Genomic DNA, 21425 nt, shown 5'->3' with positions numbered 1-21425 from the left:
TCGTCGTGCAATCACATTAAAACTTAATAGAATATATACGTAGCAAACAAACAACCTACTTGCAGCCGATTAAATGACAGCGAAAGAGGAACGCATGTTGTACTCACTGAATATTAAGATATTCTTATGTAAGGCACTAATATAAAAGTAAATGTAAAAGATGAGACGGAGGTAAGTGTGGGCTGGTATAAAACGACATGGTTTCACTTGAAAGACGTGTACACTGTATGTGTGTGGTGTCGGACGAGGCTTCAGACTGCGCGCGCTCACACACAGACACACACAAACAAATCCTTAGATGAAACTCCACGTACACAGAGCGGAGATTTAATTCCTTCTTTATCATATCTGTGCATCGCACAAGTTCCATAGTGCACGATAAGGAGAAAAAGGGGGGAAAACACAAACCAAGCATGGAGGAATATGTGCCTTTTGAAGTTGTCTTTCTTCTTGGAACTAGCTTTGGCATAACGCAGCTAGTTAAGCAGATCATTAAGCTTAATGGTTGGGGAGGATTGCAAAGCTTTATCTCTGATGTCAAGAACAAAGTTCTTGATGATCTCGGGGGATTCTGGAGCTGGATTTGATGGGAATTCCCATGCCTGCTGGAACAGTTTACTTTGAAACATTTTGATCTGTGCTAACAGACAGGTGCTATCATAAATCTAAAGTCAGCGCATAGCTGACTCAGGTTTACATACTGGGACTTAAAGTATATGAGAATAAAGTTATCCTTTGACAGATTATATCTGAGAGTGCGTGTGTGATTGGAGGTTCTCCCTGGGACAGATGCCATTATTGTTGATGTCTGGCAGTGACATGTGACAATAAAATGATGATTGGAAAAAAGCATTTCAAGTTATGGAAAAGAAACCTTTTTTTTTTTTTTCTTTTTGTAAGAGCATGTTGCTGAAAACGCAAGAGCTGTCAAATCCAAAAACATCTATTGCCTGTTCCAGCTCAGTGGTGAGTAAATTAAAGACCACAAGACAATAAAACATGTGGCAGTAAATGGGATGTGATTGAAGTAGATGGAATCTAGTCTCAAGGTTGGCAGGTTGCGGTCATTTTTGGTTAAAATGAGATATGGAAAGCAGTGAAGCAGGATCACAGGAAAAATGAGTTTGTGTCTGTAAGGGCCGAACTTCTTCAAAGGAAAACAACCGGGACTAAGCACAGCTTCATCTTTGCCTGCCATGAAGTGCCACGATGCAAATCTTTATTCATGAGAACAGTTGATCCGTGTATAAAAGCTCCATTTTGAAAATGGTTTGTATTCCTTTCGGTTGAGAAATCAGAGGGGAATGTTGTTTGAGGATTAACACCACTGAAATGATTTCTCAGGATGAGTATGAGCTTTGAAAATATTCCCCTTCTAGGCAAATAAAAGGCGAAGGCTAACAATTCTTTATTTATTTCCTCCTCTCGCTTCTGTTTTGTCAGTACCCTCCAATGTTTTGCATTTGAATCACTCCAAATCAGGAAATAGCTTCCACCCAGCTCTCACATTTATGAAAACACAAGTTTCCAAGAGCCTACAATGAATTTCTATTCGGTACAAGTTGCGTAGTGCATCTCACTCCCCTGGCGATGTGCCCCTCCACAAGCTTTCCATGTAGGTTTGTCCCCCTGGTTTCCACAGCGCTGACTGATTGATTTACTCTTTAATGGCTTCCTGTGTTGGGCATGCTCTAGTATGAACATCTGTAAGGGTGGATTGGGCATGCTGGGTCTGTTTTGCTCTGCTACGCTCATCTGCGGTGTAGTAAAGTGAGGTATCTGCCTTTTCTGTGGCCTGGGAGAATGACGTACTCCATTATAAAAAGAACTGACTCCAATGAAAAATGAGCCTTGGGTCCTAACGGCTGCCGGTCGCTGAGTGGATTACAGTGCCTCGGGGGATGAAGTTCAGCCTCTGATGTTGATGACTGAGAGGTAGGAACTTAGTAGCTGGCCTGTGAGTGATAAAGTTATACTGAGTGTTAATGTAAAAAGAAGTTTGTGTCTGAAGGGACACGTCTGGGTCCTCACAGAAGCTGAGGTTCAGCTCTGGCTTGCACTGGTGGACTGTGGATTCTGCCTGCCCGGTGTGCCAACTGCTCTGAAAAAGACTCGCAGCTTCGCTTAAGAACCAAGCAAACTGAGCTTGTGAATATTTATTTAGAATCACGGCACTGAAGCGAATTCACCGGAATTTGGAAAAGCAGAACACTTCAAGACTAAAGTAGTTGAAATATACAATCCAGGAAGTCCAGTAAATGCATGACAAAATAAAATAAAATGCATGACATTGAGGATATATGAGAAAAACTGGAGTGATGTTGAATTATAATTTCTTATACAGAGAGTTTTAAAATTAGTTAGTTTTATCTTCAAACTGTAGGACTTATTTACCTTATGTGGTTTTTCATTGTATTAGCGCAATGTTTGCACAAAGAGTATATGAATGTACTGTATTGATGTGTATATTTTTGTTGCATATTGATATGTTCAAGAGCCTCAAGTCTTTCATTGGATTTTGAATCTGTGTCATGAGTTAACGCTCATGCTTATTTGTTTTAGGATTGTCCTACGTTTCAAAAAAGAGAATATGAAAATAAAGTATAACAAACGTATATTAAAAAAAAAAAAATCCAGATTTTGTTTTTATCTATTTTAGGATTAGCTGACTTTGCTAAAATCTTCTCCCCAATGTTAAGTGTTCGTGCTGCCAGTGACAAACTCAAACACAAAACTCTGTGTTTGGGCAAACACCTTAATCCTGAAATCAGTCTTTATTTCAACCTACGCCTTAAAATTAGGAGTTAACATCAGAAGGCACTGCTCAACCATGAGGTATTAGGAGGTAAGGGACAAAGCCCACCTGCAAAGCTGGAGTTGACATGAAACAGAAAAGCACACCCAAAACAAAAGCCTCATCCAAAAGCCACTTCAGAAGCCTTTCTTCATAATCCAGGGATGTAGGGGAGATCTGAGAAATGGGAAAAGTCCCACGTGAAAGCAACAGGCCTCCACAGAACACATTAGCATTTACTTGTGTTTGAATTTGATTGAACTAATTACGCTGGGTTGTTGGGATGATAAGCGAGCATAAACATTCAGAGTTAAAACAGTCTCCCACAGAGATGAAAAGCCCTCTGCTTTCATCCATACGCAATTAATCAGCATCTGACTCTGCAAACAGATGCAGGAGCTTGCTCCATTGCCTCTCTTGTAAGCACTGACTGACACATGAAAGCAGGGAAATTTGCACTCAGTTAGGAGATTATACAGCGAGCGAGTCAAATCTAAGGTGATACTGTAGAGAGACCTCAGACAGCGACACGCAGCGAGGGTTACTTGTCCTTTGTGAGGGTTTCAGGACTGGTTTCATTACCAGGTAACAACACATATAATGTGGGTGCATGTGTACTTCTTTATGCTCACAAAGAACATAATGTTTTTTTAATGTGAAAAACAATAGGGTCCCAAAAGTCCCTGAGGCATGACAGAGCGGCAGCAGCCAGTGTCTGCAGAGGCTCGTAATGGGTACAGCATTGCACAATGCTAGTTAGGAAACAGTGTTCACATGCGGCAAAAAACTTCAAAGCCTTCTGTGTCCAGCGGGCCAGGTTATTTCAATTAGTCTCCAACAAGAGCCCTTCTTCTTCCCCAGCTGGACCCCCACCTATCACTCCCAAGGATCAGCCACACGGGACCCTGTCACGCTGTTTCCTTTTACCCCCCCAAGGGCTTTGTTTTGGAAAAGGAGAAGTGAGTCAGGTTCAAAGTAGAGAAGACCGCTGGGTAACATGAGACGATGGTGTGGCCAAAAGGGCAGGCGGCGCTGCCAGACGATGCCTGCTCGCAGGCTCAAGGTGGGGATGAGTCTTTGTTTCTCAGCTCTGAAGGGCGCTCCGGCGCGCACAGACGCACACACACGTGCACACGCTACACTCCACTAACTGCCAATAAAAAAATGCACAAGGTCTGAATTCTGCACAATCATTTAATGTTTCCCTCATTCATTTCTTATTTCAATATTTATGTTCATTCAGTCAATAGTTTTCAAATACAGACATGTGATAGTAAAAAGAAAACTGAGAAACCAAGTGTTCATACAGTGCAAAAAGGCCACCCTTATGTAACATCTGTGGATTTTTCTGGCTCAGTCACTCAGCAAAACCCTTCATTTGACTAACGGCTGTGAACCTACACAAAGGCTGCATATGAGTTTAAAGTCTTTCAACCGAAGAATGATCAGGTTCGCTTCACAACTGACACGAATATGAACACATCTGGTCCTATTTTAAACTGAAAAGGAGAAGGGAGTGTTGATTGTAATGATGATATCTCTATGTAGTATTTGCACAGCTCTCTCTCTAGCGAACATCGGAGAGCGAAGAGCGAAGATTCAGTCATGCAAAACAGGAATATAGAAGCAGCCATTGCATTTTTCCTCAACTTCAGTACCCTCAATCCTCACCCCATGCACCATTTACAACAACCTGGAAGTTTTCCAAACTAAACAAGAGTGAAAACACGAGGCCGAACAACACGCTGAAAGCCTAACCAGCTCCCGAGGTTCTCCTGATAAGGCCAACAGGTCATGAGAAGACCACCGTCCCGATGAACAACACGACTGCATATGATTTCCAAATGCTCAGCTATAAACGTGTGTTGCCATGTGCCACGTAGTTGAAGGTTTCAGTGTTAGTAGTGTGATCCATAATCCGAAAGGCACTTTGATGGTTTAGCAAGTCTGGTCTTGGGTCACCATCTGGTCTGGTTTTTCTTTTCTCTCTCTGAAAAAACAAATTAAGGAAGTTTCACTGAAACAAGTTTAGAATTGCGGAAGAAAAATAAAAAGCAACCAACTAATAATACTAATATTACGAGACATTTTTGTTACACCACCTCTGCAATGTAGGTATGTCCTTAAATCGAAGATGCTTATCCTCACCTTTCCAAAATCATTTTGGCAAAATAGCCATCAAGAGTGCATGTCCCGCTGCTCCATGAGAGTTGAATAAGAGCAGTAATGAGGAACACTTGTTTAATCAAAAATGACTGCAGCAAAAATGTCTGGTGACCTTGCATCAGGGCAGGGATTATTGTTAACTTGGTTTTTAATAACAGCACTTTACTGTTCAAATAGTGTTTTATTAACAGTACATATAAAACCTATTAGGGATATTGCAAAACAGGGACATAAATGTTGAAGGGCAAATGTACTAGGCCTTCCCATGGTATTTGAACTAGTAAAGCACTCGTTTTCTTTAAACATTTTTAACATTTAAAGAATAAATGATCTTTGTAATTGTTCCTGTTCTCTAGACTGCCAATAAAACGATCTCTTCCTAATGCATATTCAATGGGAGAGATTTGTAGCAAAACCCACAGTTTCTCCGCAAAAATGTTCAATAAAGTTCAGCTAAAACTAATATGACAGTCTGAAGCAGTCTGAGTGAGTCAAATCACGTGATTATCTTCCAAAGCTACAGCCTTTATACCGTGAAATTCCCTGTTTGTGTTGCTATTCCACCACAGCTCAGCAGGGTAAAACTGTCAACAAAAACAGTAAGGGGGGGATTTCATACTAAATAGATCATAACCCACTTGATTTTACTAGCTCATACTGCTGAGGCGTCGTACAAGCTTTAGCCCAACTTTAGAAGAAATTTTCTTTCACAGAATGAGGACTGTGGATTTCGTCCCCCATCTCTTTGATCGGAAGCACATTAGGAAGGGATCTCTTAACGGTCAGTATGAATTGGAGGGGGGGGTGATTACAGCCAGCATAAATTGTTTCAATACACATACGGGCAAATAAGTATTGTTTTAAGATAGAACATGTCTGTCAAAATATGTGAACACATCCTTTAAGCCCCCCCGTCAGGCATGATTTATTTCTCCAGGGGAGGTGGGTATGATTTTGATATTACCTCTAATGTATTTAACACTGCTGCAGATACCGGTCCCTTTCTGGCTATGAAAGAAGCCTCACTGACTTTCAGAAAGAGACATTTAATTAGTTTCCAACTGTCTGTGTTATTCATCAAATGACAGCGAAATAATTACTAATAAATATTAGTGATATTCAATCATTATATACGATGTGTGGGGGGGAGGGGTACCGTCGTATTTGTTCAGGTAGGTGAGATAAGTTACCAGAATTTCTGGGCATTTGGTGTTGAGACAGTTTACCTCACTTTGCTAAATGTCTTTCCTCCCTCTCTCCTTCAATCCATTTTGAACCCCTTGCCAGGTTCAGACAAAGCCCCCTCTACCTTTTTGATGTGTCATATAGCAGAAGTGGAGCAGACATGATCGTACACACACACACACACACACACACACACACACACAAACAGACTCACATCTTTTGGTGTAATGACTTTCTTACTGCTGTGGTGAGCTGCCAGTAGGCCTGTTGAAACCTGCAGAGTAACCCTAGATGTGGAAAGTACCCCTGCAAGTCTGAGTCTGAGACACAGGGAACTGAGGCACAGGAGGCCTACACTATCCACTTGTCACACACGCACACACACAGTATCACTGCTTCTTTCCTCCAGACACGCAACCCAGACTTGATCTGAAAAACAGTAAGACCCCCTCTACTTCCATCCTGCTATGCTTCTGATGTCGGGGAAGAATCATTGTGTCTGCACTTGTTGGTAGGGGAATGTGTGTGCTTTTGTGTTGGTTCATGCATGTTGGTGAGACCAATCACACTCGAGGAATGTGTAAGATTTCTCTTCAGACATTTAGGCTACTGTATTCACAGAGTGTGTATCCTGGCTGTGTGTGTACTGAGTCTCGTGTACAAGCAGTGTATCAGCAGGTCATGTGTGTGAGATCTCCTTCCTCACATCTGCAGACCCTCTGACACTCTTCTTCTCTACTTACACCTGGCCTCCCATGATCAAGGCTTCAAGAGAGGGCAGGTGTGCTCGCTCCTTGCCCTTATGGCTTGAAAAAAAATGCAGTTTCATCACCTGCCTGCCCAAAGTGTTGCTGGGAGCGGGAGGTGACTCTTCAGGCATGACATCTATCTTTTTTTCTTCCCCTGCTGGAGTTACGGTGGGGGGGAAAGCCCAAATGAAGTCTATGAACCCATAAAACAGGTCTTTAATTTGCCTGCATACACCCAGGAACTAGTACCTCCATTAGCCTCTTGTTTCTCTGGACTGCAGTCATGAATATGATCCCACAGGGTAAATGGGTTTATTTGGTTTGCTCAGATCAGAAAGAAAAAGTATGAGTAACGGTTAGGAGGCCGGGACATGTTGGATATGAGACAGGGGTGGTGGGATTCATTGCTTTTGTGTCTGTGTCTTTGTTGGCGCAGCACAAAGGTTTTGACTATTGGGAGGAAATGGGAGGGGAAGAGGACCTCTAGCTATGCACCGGTTTTCACAAGATAACAAGCCTCCTTTTTTCTAACATTTAATCTATATTTTCAAAGACAGAATGAAAGATTTATGGGTGGCTATGGCTGGAGGCCTAACGAACAAACACAAGCCATTATTTGTGTCATAATTCAGTGTTTGTCTGATCTGCGGAGACCTTAACGCTGGTGGTTTGTATAGAGAGAGGGAGCAAGAGAGAGAGATAGCCAGAGGTTTTCAGTTTGACTCTACAATCGGTTTGATTCTGGCCTTAAAGTTATAATCCAAGATTTTCAGGAAATCAAAACCTGTTTTTTATATATAAACCATATGTGGCTATATATTGCAAATGGTCAGCACATCTAATTACCTGTCTGTATAGTAGTTTTCCTTCTTAGTGACTTATATTGTCTTCATACAGACATGAAGAATTCACAAGAAACAATTCATGTACAGTCCTGGTTTAAATTATTGGCACCCCTGAATTTTAAGTACAGATTTTAGAATTTAGAAATAAATGCAAATTAACCAATACTGTGGATGTCTTGTGTGGTGTTTTTTCCACAATCCACATCAACCTCCGCAGACTTCTCTCACCGAGCTTCTTCTTAGCATCACGTTCTGGAGGTGTCTTAACAATATGAATGTAAAACCTCTTGATAACGTTATGGACTGATGTAGCTTTTGGAATTGTTAGGTTTTTTGATAATAGCACATCTGATGATCTCTCAGACAGCTCTCTCGTCTTCGGCATTGTGAAAAAGAAACTGGAAACAATCAGCCCCTTTTTTATGCAGTAAAACCCTTATTCATTGGTTAATGAAGGTCATGTGAACACCGAAAAGTAAGCACAGGTGTTTCTTATTTGTTTTTGCATCAAGATGCATCAAAAAGATGCCAATAATTCTGTCAAGCGCACATTTTATGTTTGTATTTTTTATTTCGCTATATGAAAGCTTTTTTTTGTTGTTGTTCAGTAATTTTTTACATCCTATTAAATATTCTGAATAAACAAATCATTATACATAAATATAATATTATGTTTTGCATTAATTTCTGAAGACATTCTAAATTCTATATTTAAATTTAAGGGGTGCCAATAATCTCAACCAGGACTGTATATGTAATCTAGTATTATTGTTAGTATATTTATCACATCTGTATCAATTTCACTGTTTACTGTAGGCTATATTAAACTTATTATGTTACTGCTAATGCAAACCACGGCCATTTATCAAAAATGTTTTTGCAAAACAAGACAAAGGTCATTTTCGGCAATCAGGACCAGCTACAATGAGCTGTTAGATGAAGAGCTGCTGGTGACAGGCTGCACGACTCCAACTTCTCAGTAACCAACTCCCATAGCTGTGGAAAACTACTCGCGCAGTGTGCAGCGTGAAATTAGATTATGGTTGCTCATGGCTTCACGTAAACAGGATTTTTATTGACTGATGTCTTTATCAAAACAATGTGAGTTTGTTTGGCTGCAAACTCACAGACAGACCAGTTGCTCCTCTGTTGTTTTTCTGACAAAGTAGCTGCTCAAGGAGCTTTTACTCCCCCGAGAATTCTGGGACCTGTAGTATTAAACTACACTTGCTGTTAGCACGATAACCACAGGTGTCACCAAATCAACCCAGACTGAAATCTTAAGGATTATAACTTTGACTAATCCTGCAATGCTGTGCGGTGTAATGGTATAATATTTTCCATTTTCTGTGGTTATAACACCAGCTGAAACTCAACAATTGTTCTACTATCAGCCTATTTGGTAATATCTCAGTTTGTTGGATATCTATATCACGCTTCTCAGCTTATCAGAAATTCAGTATCCTAAAAAAAGCCAGTGGATGAAGTACAACAGTATTCATATTTTAGGTGAAATAATGAAATAGTGAAATAATATTTGCAGTGTCGGCCGGGTGATACAAAACTACCAATGAATGTAGCCTTTATTTTAAATTAAGAGAAAGAATCAATCTGCAGTAGCAATCGTGTAAAAAATAACTTTCTGTAGAGAGCATTGTAAGTCCAAACACTGATTTAATATTTGCTTTTTTTATATTTCTTGTGTCATAAATTGCTTTTGGTAGCACCAGTGGAACAGAGGAATTGATTTTTCTGTGAGGTGAATCATGCGTAACCCACCTGTCTTGTTTCCTGTTGTGTAGTTTGATCATTACTCCCATTGTGACCAGTGCTGAGAGGGAACCAACAGTGCCAAGTACAAACCCCACGTTATCGTCTGTGAAAATCACACCAACACAGAATTAGTCACTGCTATCAGCCATTGATCCTTCTGAACAATCCATCCTCCACATGTTTTATATCTGGATCAATATAAAGTCAAAAGGCAAACAGGGAAGCGCTGATGTTGTAAGCAAAGGCATGAGGGACAACCAAGGAGGGAAGATCAATCAACACTCATGATTCCGTTGAACGAGGCATCTAGTGGAGCGGCTCAGTAGTCAGCAGTAGAGGACTGTGTGTTGTAGCTCCAAATTAAGGAGGGTAGTAACAGTTTGTGCATACAACTAGGTGTGGCTGTATTTAACAGGCTTGATCAGTCAGTTTTATCTGGGTAAATAAAAGGATTAAGGTACTAAAAACTTGCTAGACCGAAACTTCTTTGGTAGCCATAGTGTACGCCTATGACTGACTGAAACCATGGCTGTGAACTACAGGTTACATTGAATGTAAATGTGTAAATGTATGGCTTGGCCAGATGTGATTGTTAAGTAATGTTGGCTTCACTTTCATTTTCATTTCATTGATTTAGCACCTTATATTTTAGCACAGATTAGCTTCGATAATACTAGTACTGAGTGTAAGTGTAAGCATCTATTACCTTGCCAAATTAGCCGGTGGGCTGATTAGGTACCTAAAAGTACTGATGATTTTTATGCCAACTGAGCTGAATTATCTGACGTTACTGTAAAACTCAAACTCAAACTCAAACTCCCTAGAGGCAAGACCTTCCTGTCACTACTTGAACAGACCAATAACGACATGTAATCTACTATAGCACTCTCCCTTTTCTTGCCCATTTGTTACATATTTAGCCAACATTTACCAATGGACCTTCAACATGGCACTACCTGCGGAGCACTGGATGATGAACGAATCCAGCAAATGGACCATTGTCTAATTATACACACAGTACACAATTACATAGATATTACTGCTACCAATGAATTTTGGCGTTAAAGTATAGTTGTGTGATATGACCTGAGACGATATAAATTGGTCAATCATCATTGATTTTGCCAAGCTGCCTGATAATCAGACTGAACCGCCATTTCATATCACTTAATTCATTTATCCTAACATCGTGCTCATGTAAGCCAGTTTCTTGTTGGAGGGCGATTCATTTTTTTTTTGCCCTCATTAATCATTGATGTATTTGTCCAGAAAATGCCAAGTTAACTATCCCTTTAATATATCTGGCCAAATTAGGCATTTTTGGGCAATGTTACAAATTGACGAAATTTAATTTCTATGGGGTTTGCATGAATGTGCTAAATACCTTGATTGGCCACCGTTATTTTCCTGAATTGGCCAAAAACATAAATTACTGGCCATTTAATTTACCCATACTTGATTTACCGTGGCAAAGTATTTTATACACATCACCCAATTCTTCAAAGAACTTATCAGGGCAACTGTGATTGGCCAAAGAGCCTATTTTACATCAATTTGAATTAAAAAATGGATGAGTAGTTCAAGTCTTCGTCCCCTGTATAGATTTTTCACACAGGTGAAAAATCTGATTAATCTGATTTCACACTGCTCTCCCACAAAGATCCATTGTGTTCTGCCAGTATGTCCATTTTTATAATTACCAAAGGGATCAAACAAAACAAAAATGATATACTTGCTTCAAAAAAACATAATGAGTACAATGCTGGATGGACTGATACAACCTCCATTTGCTGGATTTTCCCAGCAGTTGCCTTCACATTGTTTGCACTTGCTTAGGAAATACTGTGATTAAATCAGAACATCAGAAACTTTCCTTGGGGTCTTGGCAAGTCCAGTGAAGCGATTTCCAATCTATTTGACTATTCATTCAGTATATTGAGCCAAGAGTTATTTTTTGAGGCAGGCAATTATACAGACGATACGAGGAAGATAATTATGAAAGTACCGTCATCCTCTAACACATGAATGCATGAACACATGTCAAGGGTGGTAGATGTTTGTCAGGCAGGCACTGCAGGTGTTGGTCCTTTAGAATGTCATCGGCCTTGGAACATCAAACGCAAACACAACGTGTGTACAGAAGCACACTGAAATAAGCACCAACATGTAAAAATATTCCCTGAAGTTTCTAGACCAATCAGTTTCACTACACATGGCCAGGCCTTTGATGCAGCAGTGGCGTCAAACTGTCGGATGCAGAGGCCTTCAGCATCGGTGTGACAAGCTGCCCAGCACATAATTGCACTGGGAGCATGTAGAGGACTGGCAGTCAATCAGTGTTAACATTCACCTTTTTTCCTTTCTTCTTCTGCTGGCAAAACCTCAAAGCTATCTCATTACTCCACTAAACCGACCTGCATTGATCGAATTGTAAAGCTGCAGGGAGCAATAGCACTCAGTTTGGGACATTATATTTCTAGTGAGATGAGATTAACACATGACAGACATCATGGGGTTGGACTGAATTAGTTGAAGCTAACGGAGAACAGAAAAGGGTGTTTTCTATACAGTTCAAAGATGGTAGTGTATATAACCCTTCTCTATCATCTATACTTGAATTCAAGTAGATAAAAGTGATTATATTTTACACGTTACTCCTACAATTTGCTACCAATTCAAATTCAAAAACTTGAAAATTTAAATTTTCTGAGCTCACCATCATTGTGTTTATCTCACAAAGAAATTGCAAACAGACGATACCTATCAGACATCCAAGACTGTTTTCATAATCCTACCACTCCCATACACCCCTGAGCTACACTCTTATCACATAAAGCATTTCTTAAGATTGAGATGAGTTTTGTTTTTGTTTTTTTTGTTTTGTTTTGTTTTTTTACCAGAGCTGATATCATCTTAAAATAATTCTGTTGATTTTTCTCTCCCTGGTAACAGTGAGTCTCTGTAAGAAGCTACTGTTGTCATCTGATACGTGTATCTCACCCGGTCTGACTTAATGCGATGGGTGGAAGTATTCTTGGAATTTCAACCATGTGTGTGATGGAAAACTTCATCAAATGTTTCACGTACAAGCTTAACAAGCACACAGTTGCACAAACATACTAAAAAAACAAAAAGCCTGGTAGAACCCAACTAAATAATTTCTTGTCTCTAAACCTGCATTTTGACTCTATCCATGGTCAGAGATTCATACGTGTATGTTTTTAATCAAACTGTACTTTTTTCCAGTCCCATCCCTCATATACCTTAGTCTAGTCAATGAAAGGTAGTTTGTGCAGGCATTTTCAGCCATTAATGCATCCAGCAGTGTTTCCCAGCCTTTTAAGTCCACCACAGCTCTATCCGATGAGTCCAAAGGACCCCTTCATTAACACCATCTGTCATATTCCAAGTGTTCAAATTGTATTGATTTTAACCTAGATGTTATTTAATACTAAGGATTATATAAAAGTGGATACAAGTGTGCCGGAATTGTTGATGGGCTTGGTCTCTTCTTTTTTCGGTAAGTTTGGTCAAGTTTGCAGTTGTACTATTGGAGTGGCAAAATCTGGGAGTTTCAACCATTTATCCATTAATTTTTGCATTTTATTTAGGCTCTTCTGCTCTCTTGCTGATAGTTTATTGGTTATTGTGGTACTGATATGCTAAAGATCAGGCTCACACCAATGTGTCATCCCACTTGACTGTTTATTTTCGTCTTAAACACAAACATATAGATATAATTTTTTACCAAATCATAGTTTTAAATTTTTCAGTTTAGCTGGGATACTCCGAATGATAGTCCATGTACACCTAACTGCCGGAACATTAACGGAAAAAATGAGACCATAGCCGAGATAATTAGTAGCCATTGTCTGCCACAGATATTATTGGTGCTGTGTCCTAAAATGAAACCAGAATGTTGGAAATAGCTTCAACATGGCTTGGTCACCTCTCCGATCATCATTAGAAAGAGTGCATAATCTGTGCATATGCACGGACTTAAAGAAAGCTTTCCATTCATGTGCCTCTTAAGTTCGTTGCAGCATTTGACAATGTCAGTCACGCCACACTAATTAGACTAGAAAGGTGGATAGATATCGTGTAGGTGTGGTTATTAGGTAAATCGCACTTAAATTTGAGATGGAGTCGTTTATGTTTCTACAACTCTCTCTCCCATTTAAAGACAATAATGAAACAGTACTATCATCTCTACAATGAATCAAGCAAGCACTTTCACATCATTGGTAAATGGACTGCACTTATACAGTGCTTTTCTAGTCTAATCGACCACTCAAAGCACTTTACACTGCATGCCACATTCACACATCACACTCACACATACTGATGGCACAGCCAACAGGGTCAGTTTTGGGTTCAGTATCTTGCCTAAGAACACTTTGACATGTGGACTGGAGGAGCAGGGGATCAAACCACCCACCTTCCGGATAGGGGATGACCCGCTCGACCCGCTCTACCTCCTGAGCCACAGCCACCCCAAACCTTACAGCACCTGGTATTCCCAGGCGGTCTCCCATCTTAGGACTAACCAGGCCCAACGCTGCTTAGCTCCCGAGATTGGACGTGATCAGGTGTATTCAGGTTGGTATGGTCATAAGCCATTGGTGTGAGAGTAAAAGGCAATTTCTAATGAAAAAAATAAGGACAGGAAGTGGGACTTTTTCACATTGACAGATATGGCCACATGAAGACAGTGAAGTGTGAGCAATGTCACTGGTTAAAAAAATCTCACCCTGGTCTTGGTTGGCATTTCAACAACCCCTCCTTCTGTGCAACCTGCATTTACCAACCACTTCTGTCTCTTGGCTTTTGACTGCTCTATCTCAGGGGAATCTAAGAAGAGAACTACAGGCAGAAAACCGAGGCTTGGTCTTGCAACCAACGTCACTTTTTCCTGTGAAAATCACTCTATCCCTCTCTGGCAGCTGTCACCTTTCCTTTAATCCCTTTCTTCTCCTATGTACAAGGAACTCTATTAAATATTATAATGCCATTAAGGTGGCGTAATCGTGTTGTTGGTATGCATCTGATACTCAACCAGGGCTATTGTTTTTCAGAAGACTGTGACACAGTGCATCCAAGATAGTAAACTGTATAATCTTCTATAATCACCATAAACCTCTCAAGCGTCCCATGGCTCTGTCTGTAGTAAGATCAAAAACACTCCGAGGAGTTTCTATCCAAACCCCACCCTCGCTTCTCCAACAACCCCGTCTTTCCAGCATGATATTAACATTGATCATCACAATACACCACGCCCGTCTAAAGTCTAATGTGTGCTATTGATGGAAGGGACATACTGTCACCTCTGCTGACAAGCGCCATTTCAACAGTCGCTCATTAAAGTGACTCAGAGAAGAAGTCAAACTCAATGCGATGGAATTTGTTTTGCAGGAGCAAACAGTTCATCTTGACTATGGCAGAAATTCTCTGGCTGCTCAGCCAACACATCATGCTGCAGTGATTCACATAAGGGGATGAGGAGAGATCAGTCAGGGCATCTCTTGCAAGGTCTGTATTTAGTATTGTTTACATGGCTAGAGGTCACATTTGAATTGCGGAGGTAACAGCTCATGCAACACCTGTCATTAGGCACCTCAGGTCATGTTGACAGTTGTTAGCTCTGATTTGGGTAATGAGAGTGTCAGAGGAAGTGTGATCATTGTCAAATGGCTAAAAAGGCCCAGCTTGGTGTGTGGGTATGTGTGTGTGTACAACCGTATGCATGGGTACAGCTGAAGCTCCAATTCACGCTGATTGTGTTTATCTATACATGCGTGTGAATGTGTGTGTGTGGGTGTCAGTGAGACTATTTATCACACCCACATCGTTGGAACACTTAGTATAGAATAGATACTTTCTAAACTTTCTGACTGATGCTGCAGTACTGCCATAGAAATCAGATCGGCAGGTACGGCTTTTTGTTCAAGATTAGAGGTGTTTGGTTTGTATGTATAACAAATAGTGATGGGTTAACTGTACCCTAAGCACAACAGCTTAAAGCGGAAAGCGTGTCACTGTGAGAGGTAAGCAAAATGAAAAATGAAAGAAAGAACAAAAGCAATCACCTGGCTTAATATGAAACATTTCTGAACTGCTCTGCACTGGATAATCAAGTTATGAAACTAATACATTTCTCTCATGAAGGATTTGTGATCAATTGTGTCCAGCTGTGAACCAGCCAGTTGTTAGTTACATGGGCTTCCAAATCTGATATATGAAGTCTATTCATCCCTGATTACTATCACGAGGAAGTCTCTGTTTGCAACTCTAACAAGGAAAGCATGGAGGACTGTGGTGAAGACATGAAGGGATGAAAGTGGAAGTGGATCACAAGTCCAGTGGTTTCGTTTCTCTGCTTCTTCTCCCTTCACTATAACTGATACTTCGATGAGGAAAGGCCTTAAAAGTCGTCAAGTCTGGGGGTTTTGCAACTAAGTTATTAAAGATCTAATTTCATCCCATTTTTCTATCACTGCGACACAAATTAATAATTACTGTGTAGTTACCGGTTGTTTTTCACGGTTTTTCTAAAAAACAGCCTCCTTTACACTACACAAGGGGACAAAAGGAGGCATTGACCTGCTCTGTCACAAAAACAAAACGCTGGGAATTCAATGGGAAATACTGCCACTTGATGGCAACAGCTGGCAACTACAACAACACTCATTGAGAGTTCACAGTTGGGTTGATGAATGAAACCATTAGGGGGACCCCAGGTGGTTCCAATTTAAAAAACACAAAGCCAAGCCAACCCAGGTTCAGAAGTTTATAACTTTGTAGCTAATGGTATGCATGAGCAGCCCAGAGCCGAGTCTACTGAATCTTTGCTTTCAAAGAGACTGGATGGGAAGAAGAGGATTCCCAAAGTCCCTCTCAGTTTTCACTGGAGGATGCTGCCAATTGTAGTGAATATAAAACACGTGGGGGTTTAGTCAGGAATAAGTAAGCAAATTAGTTTATTTACGTACTGTAGTACCTTTCTAGAGCAATAATGTCAAACTATTTCACATGGGAATAAAACAGAAAGAATGAGTTACTTCACATACCGATTACAATGATACAGACAGAAACAGACAACAGCAAGTGAAAGTTTTGCATGTTATAGCCCGATTTAAATTATATTTGTAATTGCAATTTAGACTCCTACCCTCTGTGCAGCCATTGGTTTTCCATGTAGTACAGTATGAAACTCAACTTGTCTGAAATAAATAAACACTCGCAGTGAAATTTTTATCATTTTCAGTTGTTTTTTGCAAATAGTTCATTGTTGTGGTAATAATGTCGTGTCCAGTAGGGACTGCTTTGAAATGTCTCCCTGTTTGTGTTTACGAATATGTAAGTTTGGGTGATTGTTTAAGAAAAAAAAAAAAAAAAGAAAAAGAAAAAAAATCAAATTCATTTGATCCTTTTCACAAAATCCATATGTGCTCCAGACTTGTTTGTTGTCTGGGTTTGATTTTTAAGAAAACAGCTCATGCATGGAATCCTTTTCTGCAGCCAACTCTCAAAACTCTGATGTCGAAGTATCAGTTAATGTACTACGAGGCGAGTTTTACAGTTCTCAGTATTATTTAGAGGCAAGGAAATTTTTACAGTTTACTTTCTCATATGTGTTCAGAGTATTGTTTTTTTTTCTCACATACATTACTGTTGAGTTTATTTTACTCAACACAGCCAGCTGTTTGTTTTGTTTCATATTAGAACCAACCTGCTATACAGTAGGGTTGCTCTCCTGTCCAGGTCCCATCGTCCAGACAAGTGCCCTGTGTTGAACCGTACAGCCTGTAGCCTTCATTGCAGGAGAAGCTCAGAGTGTTCCCCTCTAGGTAATGTGTCCCACTCTTCTTCCCATTCCTGGGTGTGGGAAGCCAACCACAAGACACCACTAAGGAACAATGACACATCAAAATCAATATTTAAAAAATAAATAAATAAATCAATATTAAAACCATTGTGTTGCCTTAAACTAGTGACAATCTAATATTTTTGAAAAATATGGAGATGTATGAAGACAACTTTCAGATCTAATTTTTTAATATCATTAAGCTTTCGTATGGCATGATATTACTTTGGAGGACCAGGTGGAATTCCTAAATAGACAGACCAAGCTCTTACTGCTCCTGTATGTTGCATTTTCAGGTATTCCACTATTTATTCAAAGATTTAACAAGCAACAATGAACATGTAATTACCCACAAATTATACAGTTGTCCTTTAGGATAAACACAAAAATAGACACACAATGAGAATAAAAGACAACGAATGAATGGACAGAGATTAATCTTGTTTCACATAGTACCTGGCCGCAGGGCTTCCATTAGGGCCTGAAGGTTTTGGTAGGCTCCAAGTGTGGTGTTTCCCACTGCAAGGCTCCGAGTGGTCAACGTATCATATTTACAGAACTGTGCCCCTTCTCCAACGCACGTCGTCAACATGTCTGCCACCAGAGGGTCACCAGGTGGCTCAGGTTGAGAAAAGGCAGGAACAAAAGCAGGGTCGTGGCTTGGTGGGAAACTGTAAGTATCCAAAAGGTACTTTGAATCGTATGTGAAAAGGGAAGACTTCTTTGAAATATTCCCTGTGGATAAAAATAAAAGACGGCACCAGTTAAGATATGCAACCATTTTGTAGTTCTGGTTAGAACGACAAATTACAGCCAACTGAAATAGTAGTGGAAGCTGTGACATCAAGAGTATCCATAATCGCACGAGAGAACAAACACACAGGCAGTATCTGAAAAGCTCCACTCAATATGGTATGAGAAAAGCGCATGGAGGAACAACTAACCATATTAATGGGAATCATTGCCAAAGCAATATGTGTTTGACCAGTCGCAATGATTTTAAAGCATGGAATAAAAACATAAGAGAATATGAGGCAAGCTCAACTCTAGGAGATTGGTGCGGGAAACACGCTGTCATGGTCTTCTTTTGGCGCAGTCTTGACTTTGAGCCATACAAAAATGTCACTATATTAGCACCAATAAATAAATTAGTTCCTACAAGCTTAAACACTGTGTTCGCTGCTGTTACACTGAAACAAATTATTTCAGTCCGAAAGTCTAGTGCATGAAAATCAGCTACTCGCAAGTTTTGAGGGATATGTACGTGTTCCAGAGATGTGTTTTCACTTTCACTGCACGGTCACAGCCGCTGATATCTCCCTGTAATCTATTAAAGCCGCGCTAACTCTGAACATGTGCCTCGTTCTCTTCTTGTGCACCCTTAAAACATCTGTCAAAGTTTTTGCCAAACGTGGCTCATTTATAAAGACACAACGATGGGTAATTATTAGCAAATTACAGAATCTCTAAACATGCAACAGGGCTCTCTACACAAAATTATAAAGACAAGTTTTATATTTTTGCTGCTTTAGAGTAAGAACTGATTATTTCAGCATTGATTAGTCTGACGGATTGACTGCTCTTTCAAAAACACAGGTTAAACAGAGTTCAACGGTCTTACACACTCACAGTCAGCTCCAAAGTCGAAGATTTCCTCCGGCGTGGCAGCGGCCGAGGGGATGACCTCTCCTCGTTGGGTCAACAGGTCATCTGATGGGTCAGAGTTCATCAGACCGAGGAGACCCTGGGTGTGGTTGGCAAAGTCTGATGGCAGCAGGACAGTCACTGCCATGATTCCTTCATGCACTCGAACCTCCACGCCAACACCAGAGAGGAACATCACTGTCACATTCTGAGGACTGGGGATGAACACAAATACTCCTAGAAAGGAGAGATGTTGTTAAAATTTCTAAAACCTCATTCTCTCATTTTATTAAAGATAATAAAAAACTGGACATGTGAAATACACTTAAGTCACAACTTCCCACTACTACTGTAGAGGTCAATTGAGTTAAGGCTGCCCTAGACAGAATTTAAACTTTAAATTACTCCTGTTTTATCAGCCACATTAATAAACTGAGGTTGAAGGAAAAAAACGCTACTTCTCTTTTACAAAAATGACTCAAATCTAAGTTAAATATTAAAGTCACTGATGAGAACACTCAACGTAAGAAGTGGTGAATCTAAACTTCAGAGTAATATACAATAATAATCACAATCCCTAATGAAACATGAGTTTCCGGCTCAAAGAGTTTCTTTCTAATCTCCCCCTTTCACAGCCACAAAAAAAGGACAAAATTTAGAGGAGGCTAACGGATTTATTTCATTATTTCATTAATATTAAGATATTTACATTTTCAAAACATCTCTCTCTTTCTGCCACTAAAGTGAAAAAAAAGTCTAGTGCAGCTTTAGCCCAGTCAGGAGTGTCTAAAGCATCTCACTGTGCAGGTCCATCCATCTTTGCTCCATCTCATCTTTGGCGAAAGGTAGGACCTTTCGGTTCCTCAGCACCTGAAGGCGGCCCTCTGCCAGACGCACCTCGATGACATCAGAGGTCTTCTCCCTCATAGCTACTGATGACAGCCATGTGGCTCTGGCCAAGGCACCTTGGTAGTAAATACACGTCACATTATTATAGATTGCATTATGTATGCAGATGTTTGACTTCACCGATCCAATGAGGAGAATCTTAATGACATTTGGCCATCTATAGTCACTTGGCCCAGGGCTGTCGTGGAATGGCTTGAAGGGGAATTCTAACCACTGAAGTTAATATCAGTTATTCTTCGGCGCCTGCGTGAGATACTGAGCGAAAACAAGAGGGAACCAAGGAAGTAGGCTGTCATTTTACAGCAGCAACATGTTTCACTCACACAAGAACCTTACACATCACATGCTCTCAGAACTGTGTTGAAGATAAGAGGGGGGCTTAAACACTGCTTAGTCTCAACGAGAAGAGTGCAGGCAAAAGATTAACCAAATTCAGTAAGAAATATCAAGGTCAATATGTGTGAGCAAACTCTAGATGTAGGCAATCAATCTCGTGGCTGATAAAAAACAAAAAACAAAAACAAATCGAACCATAAAACAGGTCTCGCTAAAGAAACCCCGAAGGAAGGCTAAAAGTGAGAAGTACAGTAGTACCATGGGGATGAAAGACGGGATACAGACACGGCACTCACATCAAATGTGGACTCACCGTTCTTAAGTTTCACCTGTTCTGTTCTGGCCTGAACACTCAGCTCTTTGTCTGGCGAGGACACAAGGTAGTACTCTCCTTTGCCATTGAAAGTGTAGCTGAGGCCATCAAACGTTAGGAAATGTGGATCCCCTAGGACAACACCTGTGAGGCATCAAGAGGCAAAGCACTGATGCATTTACATCAAATACACATTCTCATACACATACTCACTTTTTAAAAATTGTTTTCCTGTAAGATCTAAGAAATGTATACATTTTCGTCTTTAACACAGGAGAACAACTTTCCATTTGTTAGATTTTCAGATATTAATTAACCCATAAAGATCAAGGTAGCTGAGCAATTACTGAACCAGAAAGCTGTCATCAGATTTACATAAAAGGGTTAATTAAGTCTAAATAGGGATATCTGTGCTTGATTATTAGTTTTTAATCATCTTGTGGGTCCTTTAATTTCTTCTAAGATGGTCGTGACAGTTCTACGTGTTGAAAGCAGTGTATTAATACATTGGATTTGATTTAAGAATGGTCTGACCAGCTTTTGGGGGCTGGTAGTTGCAACAACCGCTTGAGGGTCGATGGCTGAAGTAGATGTGGCAGTGGTCAGACCAAAGGCAGCAGTAGTAGAAACTCATTACATCGTAAAGCCAGTGGGAGTACTCTGGCACCCGTGGTGGTTCCCCGTATGGAGGTGAGCCCCAATCGTGAGCCCTGTCTGGCGTGCTGCCACAAATGGAGTCTCCCGTCAGCGCCAGAGCCCCTGTGCCATCATAGCAACACCGCTGTCCCGACCCATGCGTAGGACTGGAGATATTAAAAGAAAATCAGGTATAACAAGAAAAAATGCT

At 40.4% G+C, this 21425-nt stretch overlaps 1 protein-coding gene and 1 pseudogene across 6 annotated transcripts in view; both read right to left on the bottom strand.

The window, feature by feature from the left end:
• Positions 1–21425, bottom strand: part of susd2 (sushi domain containing 2) — a 31645-nt gene that overhangs the window by 2949 nt on the left and 7271 nt on the right. Inside the window, exons 7-14 of one of the 6 annotated variants that reach the window (XM_040154398.1) lie at positions 21113–21381; positions 20579–20722; positions 19821–19985; positions 19006–19257; positions 17833–18111; positions 17242–17418; positions 16681–16732; positions 16498–16532 (exon numbers count right to left, since the gene is read on the bottom strand). In XM_040154398.1, the coding sequence (XP_040010332.1) occupies positions 16514–16532; positions 16681–16732; positions 17242–17418; positions 17833–18111; positions 19006–19257; positions 19821–19985; positions 20579–20722; positions 21113–21381 (1357 nt within the window). In that variant the 3' untranslated portion in view covers positions 16498–16513. Of the gene's footprint in view, positions 1–3992; positions 4785–9518; positions 9616–16497; positions 16533–16680; positions 16733–17241; positions 17419–17832; positions 18112–19005; positions 19258–19820; positions 19986–20578; positions 20723–21112; positions 21382–21425 lie in introns of those variants that run through there. The other 5 variants (XM_040154396.1, XM_040154395.1, XM_040154399.1 and 2 more) reach the window with 5 other exon arrangements.
• Positions 14011–14129, bottom strand: LOC120805858 (annotated as a pseudogene).

Source organism: Xiphias gladius, chromosome 19 (genome assembly GCF_016859285.1).
Source record: "Xiphias gladius isolate SHS-SW01 ecotype Sanya breed wild chromosome 19, ASM1685928v1, whole genome shotgun sequence".
NCBI lineage: Eukaryota > Metazoa > Chordata > Actinopteri > Istiophoriformes > Xiphiidae > Xiphias > Xiphias gladius.
Note: the sequence above shows the minus strand (reverse complement) of the source record. Positions and strands in the feature narration are given on the sequence as shown.